The sequence below is a fragment of the Mastacembelus armatus genome, chromosome 5 (assembly GCF_900324485.2).
Source record: "Mastacembelus armatus chromosome 5, fMasArm1.2, whole genome shotgun sequence".
NCBI classification, from domain to species: Eukaryota; Metazoa; Chordata; class Actinopteri; order Synbranchiformes; family Mastacembelidae; genus Mastacembelus; species Mastacembelus armatus.
Genome location: NC_046637.1, coordinates 26,454,106 through 26,463,736, shown reverse-complemented (window position 1 = coordinate 26,463,736; position 9,631 = coordinate 26,454,106). Strand labels below are relative to the sequence as shown.

Genomic DNA, 9,631 nt, shown 5'->3' with positions numbered 1-9,631 from the left:
CAGCCTGTAGCACCAGATGGAAAGCTATCAACAACACAGAAGTTCTTTTAAACAGTCAACAATCATGCCACAGTGATGTTTTCTAGACTAATAAATTGTGAATTTGCTATTGGCAACATCGCAACGAGGTACACACATGTATGTACATGCCCATACACACACACACACACACACACACACACACACACACACAGATGGACACAGTCAATATTTTGCACATCGTCAGCCAATTCTGTTTAGTATTTTAAATTGTCTCTACATCACAATATTTCATAATAAAGGTTTTCCTGCTTCATTTATCTCTTTAAACCTGATTTTTTTTTTTTTTTTTCCATTTGAGCTGGTGCAATAACCAAACCATGACACAGACGACAAACGCCTCAGCTCTATATGTAATCGTGAAAACAGAAGGCCAAAGACAGACACTACGTTTGGGCAAAATTACTGATGAATACACTTTGTATTGTGTGGTGGGGAAGACGTCATTATCTCAAATTACTTTTGAAGCTGGAACCATTTTATCTCTGTTAGTTTGTTTGTTGCTGTTGTTTTTATTCTGCTTATAAACACAGACTGTAGTGTGCACCTTGTCATGTTCAGGGATTCAGGCACCTCGTGAGTTTCATGTTAATCTGACTTGTACCAAAATAGTTCTGACAAACACACGTGAAAACACAATGTCAGGCTGATCTGTTCTTGTTTTTACATTTTTATGAAAAGTTCTTACTTTTTTGCTTATTTGTTCCGCATTGTTTGGTTTGTGTTTTTGTTATTTGATGCCTGTCTGGTATTTTGATAAAGGCGCTTTTTTGTTCTCAGACACTTCAGTGTCCAGTTGTCGTCTTCTTTGTCTTCTTTTACACAGTTTCAAGCTTTTAAGTACTAAGCCCTCACATATTTTCAACTAAATACAATTTAACACAATAACACGTATTTATTATTGTACTTCATATACATATTCCCACCAGATGTTCACATCAATAAAGAAGTTAGAAAGATTATAAATAAATCTTCATGCTACTAAAACCTGACAACAAGCTGCAACAGAACATTTGTCTGTAACACACACACACACACACACACACACTTGATACAGTTTCAGGATTCACACTCACATGCACAGGTCAGGGGCTGTTCTCAGGGGAAATGTATTCCATTCAAGCTAATCTCAGCATCACTCAGTTGCAATATCATTTAATCTGTTAAAAAGCCAAAAAAAATCCAGGAATAACAATGAGCAGAGTCTTAAATCAACTGAAAATCACCTGATTCTGCACAATTAGTGTCTACACATGAAAACTGAACACAGGGTATCTACATGTCTACATGAACTATAAAACAATAATGAAATAATCCCAAAAAGGCTTCCAGATGACGGACGTGAGTTTGCACATCCACCTGTGTTTGTGTCACCACATGGGGGAGTCAGCCAGCTCACTGCAGAGAGAGGAAGAGAGTTCAGTGTTTGTCAGAAGGTGCTGATGATAAAGAAATAAACAGATAGTGTTGGAAAATAAATAAAAACCCCATGTCTCTACTCCTGCTGATCTACTTGCTCAACATTAGCTGTAATGCAGTTATGAAGATATTTTACATTTTTGTTTTCAATCTCTCCAGTGTGGAACAAAAGGCTTTACCAAGCAGCATCTGAGGTTAGCACATAATATTCTAGGAGCGACAGCCCCAGTCATGGAGGGGGATGCAGGTTACTGTGTAAATTGTGACCTCAGGGTGGTGTTGATGAGCTCTGGTAGCAGCAGTTGCTTCCCTTCAGCATTTTGGGGCTCACAGCACTGCTTCTCCTCATCCTGGAGAAAAGATTAAAGCAGAGAGATGGCGGTTTATAGAGTCATTTAATAGTATTTGTGTGAGAACCACATAACTGTAAAAACAAGGCACAAAGGTATAGTGTTATTATTTTATTAGCATCAAAATCTTTTAAATAATATGATCACTGCTCCTTCAAACATACCCTGAATTAGATTTTAATTAGATGAAATTAATCATCAGGATCCATTAGACCTAGATGTCCAACAATGGTGCTGAAGCAGAGACTCACAGGACAGGGGAACTTAAGTACTCAATTGGGAAACTTGCCAAATATTTGCCGACTCGGTTCTGTCAGCACCGAATGCAGGTGGTGTTAGTTTTCGTGTGAATAGGATGGCGTACCTGTGTGTCAGAGGCTTGTGTCTCGTCAGCAGGAATCTCAGCCCCGTTGGGCCGTTCCAGGTGAGTGGACAGGAAAATAGGTGAACAGATTGATCCGGAAGATGCGGAGGAAGTTTCCTCCTCATCCTCAGAGGAAGAGCTGAGACCTGTTCAAATGAATGAGTCTGTATTTCGTGCTCATTACAGTGTAATGAACTAGTGCTGCTGCGTACAAAGAGATTTTATTACTCACAGATCGATGTGGGAATGTCTCCACTTGAGTCTGTTTCTGGCACAATCCCCAACTTCTGCTCTAACTGACGGATGTAGCTGAGCAGGTCCTGTGGGCGTTAGACACAGAAGACAAAAAGAAAAACTGATTAAATAAATTGCAGCAGTGTCCAGTGTGAACAGTGACCTGAAGTAAAAGTAGCAATGCCAAAGTCACTTTGTATAGTGATTAACTGTACATGTTACAATATCATTCATTTGGTGATTTTATAGGGACTGAAATTTGGAAACACTTTGCAATTGAGATTAGCCATGCACTAAATATTTGTTATTTGAAAGAGGAAGCAGGTGTGGGGCTATATTCTGACATAAGAACTGCTACTGAACATCCATCTACCATGTGATATGGATTTTGAAGGACTACCAGCAGGGTGTGTGGCCTGGTGTGAAATCCTTACCTGCCTCTCAAGCTGCTGCTCCTCTCTGTCGTTCTGGACCTTCCTCAGATTGGCCTTGAGCTCCTGCAGTTCTCGCTTGGCATCAGCCAGCAGCACCTACAAGGAGCAGGAGTGTTACACTGAGATCATCTGAACACCTCTCACACTCCTGACCTGGCTTGTCCTCTTTCCTGCTGCTGCTCAAATGACAGTGAGAAGAAATGTTTACCCACTGTTCATGGAAGGCTTTCTATTTGCGTCTGCATGTGAGCGCTAAACGGACTGTGGTGAACTGTGGCATGGTTCTCCGGTTTCAGGAACGTAATGTGAGCAACCGATGATGCAGCTTTGCGGCACACAAACAGTTATATTTAGAGTGTTTGTGTGTTAAATAATAGCGATTGCGAAGTACTTTGATTTACTCACTCTGTCCGTCCCAAGCTCTGCTTCTAGTCTCTCCCTCTCCATCCTCTCCTCCTGCAGCCACTCCTCTTTCCTCTGCTCCTCACAGTTTAGTTCTTGTAACTTATTTTTATCAATCTACAAACAAATCAGAGCAAATGATCAAGTTAAACAACAAAGTCACACTGACGTGTAACAGGTTCTGCTAAATCCTCACTTCTGCTGCATGTCTGTAAGCCTCTCTCTCTAGAGCCCAGTTGGCACGTTCCTCCCTGAGAACCAGGTTCTCCTCAGACAGCTGCAGGGTGAGCTGGGCCACCTGCAGTCGGGCTTGGTGCAGCTCGGTGTGGGCGTGGCCCTGACGGGTGCTCAGGTCCCTCAGCTCCCTGCGCAGGCTCTCAGCTACGTGCTCACTGGCCTCCAGACGCTCCTGCAGCCTTCGCACCTCCACCAGAGCTGCCTCGCTCTCTACCTGCGGAGGGAGGACAGGAGGAGATCAGCAAAAAGCAGCAGCAGTAGACAGAAATGTTTTAGCTGTGACAGTTCTACACTACAAGGACATAACAGGGAGATTGCTGTGAGATTAATAACTGAACCTATCCTTGTTCCAGTAGTTGTCGAGTCCAGACTGAAACTTTACAGACCTGTGTGAACTCTGTCTCCTTCTCAAGCTATGTGTGTTTCACTAGAGAAGAAGAATCAAACAAAAACCTGGAGAGACTTCCTCTTTTCCTCATTGTGTTTCATTTGACAGGACATTTTCTTCACTCTCTCCTTCAACCTGTGGAGAGCAGGTGTAGCAAATTAAGCAAGTTAATGTTATGACCAAGCGTCTTGATAGACCAAGACAAACGTTTGAACTGGTATGTGTTTCAAAAACCTGCCTTTCCAGTTCCATGTTTCCTTCTTTCTCCCTGTCAGTCAGAACCTTAACATTGTCCTCCAGGTCTTTGATTCGCTGCTGACTCTCAGACTTATCGGCCATAAGTTTATTCAGTTCAGAGGTCAGACTTTCCTGACTATACTTCACATCCTTTCAGTGTTGTGGAGAGAAGGAAAAAGAATATAGATACTTTCTTGTGGTTGTTTTTGTTAAACACAGACCTACGATGTGTTATCAGTGAAATCCAGCTGTTTTTGGACGTACAACTAAAGATGTTTGTTCAAATGACTTGTTTTTACCTTTTGCTTTCCTTCCATCTTCTTTAGCAGCTCACATTTTTGTCTCAGGTTGTCTCTAAGCTCTGAGATCTCTTCTTTCATCGATTCTCTTTCACTCTCCCACTCCGTCTTTGATTTTATTCCGTTCTCCTTCTCATTCTCTGTCTCCTGTTCTGCCTGGTCCAAAGCCTGCTGTAACTCTGCTTGTTTTTTCAGGCATTCCTCCAGTCGACTCTGTCCACAACGCAGAGAGAGAACAAGCTGGCTCGCATTATCGTTTGTTTGCACAACATTTTTTTATGGAGTTGTTATTTTAATTGTTATTAAGTGGTATTAGCATTAGTTTTCTCTGTACCTGCAGCAGCTGAGCCCTGGGGATGACCAGGAGCAGCTCCTCCTCTCCATCCTCCAAATCTTGCTCCTCTTTCAGAGTCTCCAGCTCCTCCAGGGGCTTGGGAGCACAGAAAGTGAAGGGGCGACTACGGGCACACACCTCACCCATCTTGTCCATATACACAAACTGGTACTCCACATGACTGGGGCGGGGCAGGTAACACGCTGTATCGGTTAGACATTTATTTCAGTGATGCTTTTTTTTTCTTGAAGTGAAATTTCACACAAAAAAGTAAAATTTGCAACAAATGATTTGGTCATAGCCTAAATAACAGTCACACTAGACCCAGCCTGACTGATGCTCAGTGTGAGACGGAGCAACATACTTTAAGTCAGAGAAAGAAAGAAGACCTCTGTGTGTGTGTGTGTGTGTGTGTTAACCTGTTGGCTGAACTCTTACCATGGAAAAGTGCACAGCAGTTGACACTGGTCCCTTCAGTGTAGCCCTCAGGAACAGCAGCCCATGTATATGTGTAATACTGTTTCACTGAAGACCACCCCATCTGGGGCAGGACAGAAAACACAATATCAGCCACAGCAGCATCTCCATCTTTACTGAAACAAATCTCTTATTTTACTAAATTAGAGGCGGTGATGTGTGTGTGTGAGGGAAAGGGGATTAATGGGGGATTAATGAATCCACCTCAAAAATCCCAATCCAGTCACTGCTGCTCCACTGATGGTCAGAGTTCAGACTGTAGTGGCACTCCACTCTGGTCTGAGGGAAATACAATTGCCCCACATTTCGAAACACCACCGTGGACTGTTTATCCATGGTAACAGGAAGTCGTGCTGTTTAGGAAGAAAACACATGCAGACCCAGTGAAAGGTGCTCCGGTTGCAGTCTGGAGGAGAACAGCTGGTGAAAGTCGATATCAGAGCCAGTTCAGGAATGCACATGGTCATAACACCGGCCGGCTGTACAATATGTTTATTACAGACATGCTCATGGGCCCCATGTACTGAGGTCATATATAATATGTGAAAAACAGAGATAGTGACAGGTTTGTGGTTGTCAGCAGCATCATTTATCTACTTGTTTTGTTAATGATGATTAAAGATATTCCTTAGCCAACTAATAGCTTAACTTTATGTTCCAGTATTGTTACAATCATTTCTTTCCATGTATCATGTTTAATTGCTAAAAAGGACAAAGTTAACATGATTCAGTAATACATAGTTAAAACTAAAATAAAAATAAAACACATTCACTTTTTATTTGTTAGTTCAGAAGTTAGCCAATTAATGTTGTCTTTTCTTACTGGTCACTTGTTAAGTGAATTTCTATCAGCTGTAATTAGGCATTCATGGCTCTATAAGAGCATCAGGTCTAATGAATGAATAAACTATCCTGTGTTAATCTTTCAATCTTACCTGATTCTGCTGTGGGATGTATTTTCTGCTACCTCATGCAGGATGCATTCATGTATAGATAGTGATGAGCAGTCCTGTCGGGTGCAAGAGTTTCACAATATCTCCCGAACCATGTGAGCCCCAAGTAACACTAGTGATGCAGTGGGGACTCATGGGAGATGTGGTTCACGAGTACACAGCTTATCACGGGACAAAGCAAAGTACCAGACTTCAACTCCCATAGCCACAGGACACAGGATCTGCTGCTGGTAGGTGTTCATTGCAATTCTCAGTAGTGGAGAAAGTGAGAGGGGGGGAGATAATATCCTCCTGGATAAACATTTCTCTTAATAACAGCTTAGGAGAACCCAAGAGGCACTGTCTGAAAACTTATCATCAGCCATTGCTATGCTTTAATACTTGGATGCAGCTTATGTATATAAGTTATTTAATATTTTCAGATATTATCCCTGATTGTGTAAGAATTGTTCTCCCACATGTGAACACTTGATGGCAGTGTAGTTTTAGCACAAGCTCATCCAACAAGTGAGGAATGGGTTTGGGTGTGTTTGAGGATCGACATGGACAAAATGAAATCCAGACAGGCCTTTCTCACAGCACTCATTTGAACTTCGTCACCATAGGAACCGCACAGGTTTTACTGGAGACCTTTGTGTTTGGAGTACCAAAGAAAGAATAATAGTTTATTTTTCATTATTGTCTATTAGTTTAAACAGGAAGCTGAATGCTGAGTACAGAAATACAGTAAATTAAACAAAATTACTTAATTAAATGAGTAAAAATGTGGGAAAAAAAGTGCATAAATGAATAAAATACATGACAGAAAGACGACTTAAGAAAACCACTCTACAGTCGTCCAGCATAAACAATATGTACAACTGTGTGTACAAAACATTCTTTCTTACAGATTTACCTGTTAAATGACTTAAAACTGAACATTCACAAACAGCCAGAGCTTATGCTTTGGATATAAAGCACCTTAAAGTTACTGTAGTGTAGAGACGGTCCTCAAACTAAGTCCGTGGTCTCAAAACGAAGACACAGCTTTGCAGCAGAAGAACCGATGCAGCTGCTGGACAGATGTGTTCACAGCCTGAGTTACAGCATGAGCTGTTTGCTGTAACTGTCCGTGACGCTGGAAGTGTTTGCTCAGAAAATTTATACTAGTGTAACAACTAAATCAGACATACACTGAGTCTTTGACTGGAGCTCCCCCTGACCAGCTCACGTGTTGCTCAGCAGCGACATGACACCCAGTTCTGCCAGTTTGGCTTTGGCTACTTCCTCCCAGCCCTTATTGGCTAGTGGGTTCCTAGGCGACGGATGCATGATGCCCGCGACTCGAACACTGACACTCGCAGCAGACAGAGCTCGCCGTGCCCGCTGCTCTGCCACTCTTCCAACGCCAATCACCATGGAAACGCCCAGCGCCTCCACCGCCTGGCACAGTGCGACGTCACACAGGGCCAGGAGAGCCTCTCGTTCAGCCGCGGGCAGCTCAGGGGGCGTCAGATTCTTCCCACTGGCACTCATGAAAACCAGTGGGCACAGGTTGTGCACAAAGCAGTGACGGAAGAAGAGCCCCGGCTCCCCGCACAACTTTCTGAAGAAACCCCAGAAACGTGCTCCACTCACTTCGCTCTGAGTGCAGGCGAGCCCCGTGATCCGGCGTTTTGGATGCTCATCCTGAGGATGACTGACCTCCCCTGTGATCTTCAGCCAATCAACAACTGACTTCACTTCACCAAAGGGTACCTGTGCAGAAACAAGTAAATAACTCAAGCTGACCTGAAACACATCCTGGTCACAAAATCACATCAATGTAAAACAAATCAGACCAGTACGCTCATATCTGAGTACAACTGGAAAAATACAGGTTAAACAGGAGACACTAGTGATTTAGCACACACACAAGAAAAGCTGGCAAATATAAACTATAGTATAAACATGTATCTATGAGCTCACTACATTTCCGATCATTTTAATACAGTCCCACTGCACACGGAGGCTTGTTAGGTCCTAATGCTGGATCCACTGGTCTTGGATTTCAGATTATAATGTTTGCAATGGTGCAGTGTGGGGATCCTGGTGGTTTGGGGCGCACAGAGAGGCTGATCCTCTCCATGATGTTTAAGGACTAATGTATATATGATGATGTGTATAAAGGACCTGCTCTAGCAGCGGATTGTTGCTGTTTGGGTTATTTTGGGTAGAGACCGTCTGTGCGTAATGATCCATGCTCCTGCGCTGATCCGGAGAAAATGTACGTGCGTATTAGTGCGGTGCTCACCCCAGTCTGTGCCATACCGAAAGGTCCCGGATTCATCCCCAAGAAGAGGACGCTTTGTCCGCCCTGGCAGTACTTCTCCACGTAGCAGCGGTGCGTGTCCCACGCGTACTCCAGCGGGTTGTAGATGTACCGGACGGGCTCGCTGAAGCTGAGCCGGCGCAGGTGTGTGTTCAGCTCCAGTTCCACCTGCAGAAACCTGGAGGAAGGGGTCGCGGTGACGTCCGGTACCGGTTTAAATCCCCGCTGCTCTGACTCAGACGAAGCCGCTTCCTTGTCTCCATCCTCGGATCCATGTGCAGGAGCGTTATCACCGAACATCTTCGACCCTGGTTGGATTAAGCGACTTCCGGCTGGTCGAGTAAAACCGTCGCATTAACGTGACGTTTGTCCAGCTGCTGGGAACGTTTTTGGAAGTGGCCGCCTTCCAAGCTGGAGGTTTTAGTGTCGAACATGAAAGTCTGGTTTATCTTCCACCATGGACTAGTTTCTTCCTCTGCGCTCGTCATCTCACCGCTTTCAAACCCGCTGCCGCCCTCTGCAGGAACACCGCTGCACCTGCCATACTTTCATTCTATTGTTTTAGTTTTTACCACAGGGCAGAGAGCAGATTTTAAATTATTGAAATAAAAACAAAAGGTCCGGACTCCTGGCCACTAGAACCACTTTACAGTCTAATAGCACAAAGTGGATTTGTCTGTTTCTGTTCTGAGGAAATATGACAAAATACCCAGTTCATGCAGGTTAAAGGTGACTGTGATCTTATCCTCTAATGTGTTACAGCAGACTTCTTAAGGTCGTCTGGCTTTAAGTCTACTACCACATCACTATTACTATTCTAGTCACACACGAGTTTTCCCAGTGGGGCTCCCTTCTCCAGTTTATTGTTGCAGTACTTAGTCAGGACCTTAAAGGCACAAAGGAGCCAGCAGTCCCCTCACCAGACCAGACCTGTCCAGTTGGAAATCGATCCTTCAGCTAATGACTGAACAGGGCTCGTCCTTAACGTGACCATTATGACCCATGTGCATCCTCTGAGGCAGCAAACACCCTGATGCCAAAGAGGAAATACTTTCAAGAATCAAAATGGGTCAGAACTATCCAAACTGGCAGTCTGTGAAATGTGGGTCAGCATTAATGTGTCAGTTAAAAGATGCATTTGTGCTAAGAAAATAAGGCCTGGAGACGGCCTGGT

General features: G+C 43.7%; 2 protein-coding genes across 2 annotated transcripts; both read right to left on the bottom strand.

Annotated features, from left to right (window-relative positions):
- Positions 1-1,016: 1,016 nt before the first annotated feature.
- Positions 1,017-6,255, bottom strand: LOC113130309 (calcium-binding and coiled-coil domain-containing protein 1-like). Its single transcript, XM_026306811.1, has 14 exons — positions 6,150-6,255; positions 5,419-5,567; positions 5,176-5,278; positions 4,738-4,940; positions 4,404-4,616; positions 4,106-4,254; positions 3,933-4,002; positions 3,439-3,693; positions 3,246-3,359; positions 2,841-2,936; positions 2,405-2,492; positions 2,173-2,318; positions 1,726-1,808; positions 1,017-1,437 (listed from the first exon to the last, which is right to left on the bottom strand). Exons 2-14 carry the CDS (start codon positions 5,548-5,550, stop codon positions 1,410-1,412), a joined length of 1,680 nt encoding a protein of 559 aa, XP_026162596.1. The 5' UTR covers positions 5,551-5,567; positions 6,150-6,255; the 3' UTR covers positions 1,017-1,409.
- Positions 6,256-6,950: 695 nt separating this feature from the next.
- LOC113130586 (single-strand selective monofunctional uracil DNA glycosylase) lies at positions 6,951-8,931 on the bottom strand. Its single transcript, XM_026307341.1, has 2 exons — positions 8,440-8,931; positions 6,951-7,904 (listed from the first exon to the last, which is right to left on the bottom strand). The coding sequence occupies exons 1-2, from the start codon at positions 8,755-8,757 to the stop codon at positions 7,374-7,376; spliced, it is 849 nt and encodes a 282-aa protein (XP_026163126.1). The 5' UTR covers positions 8,758-8,931; the 3' UTR covers positions 6,951-7,373.
- Between the last annotated feature and the right edge of the window lie 700 nt (positions 8,932-9,631).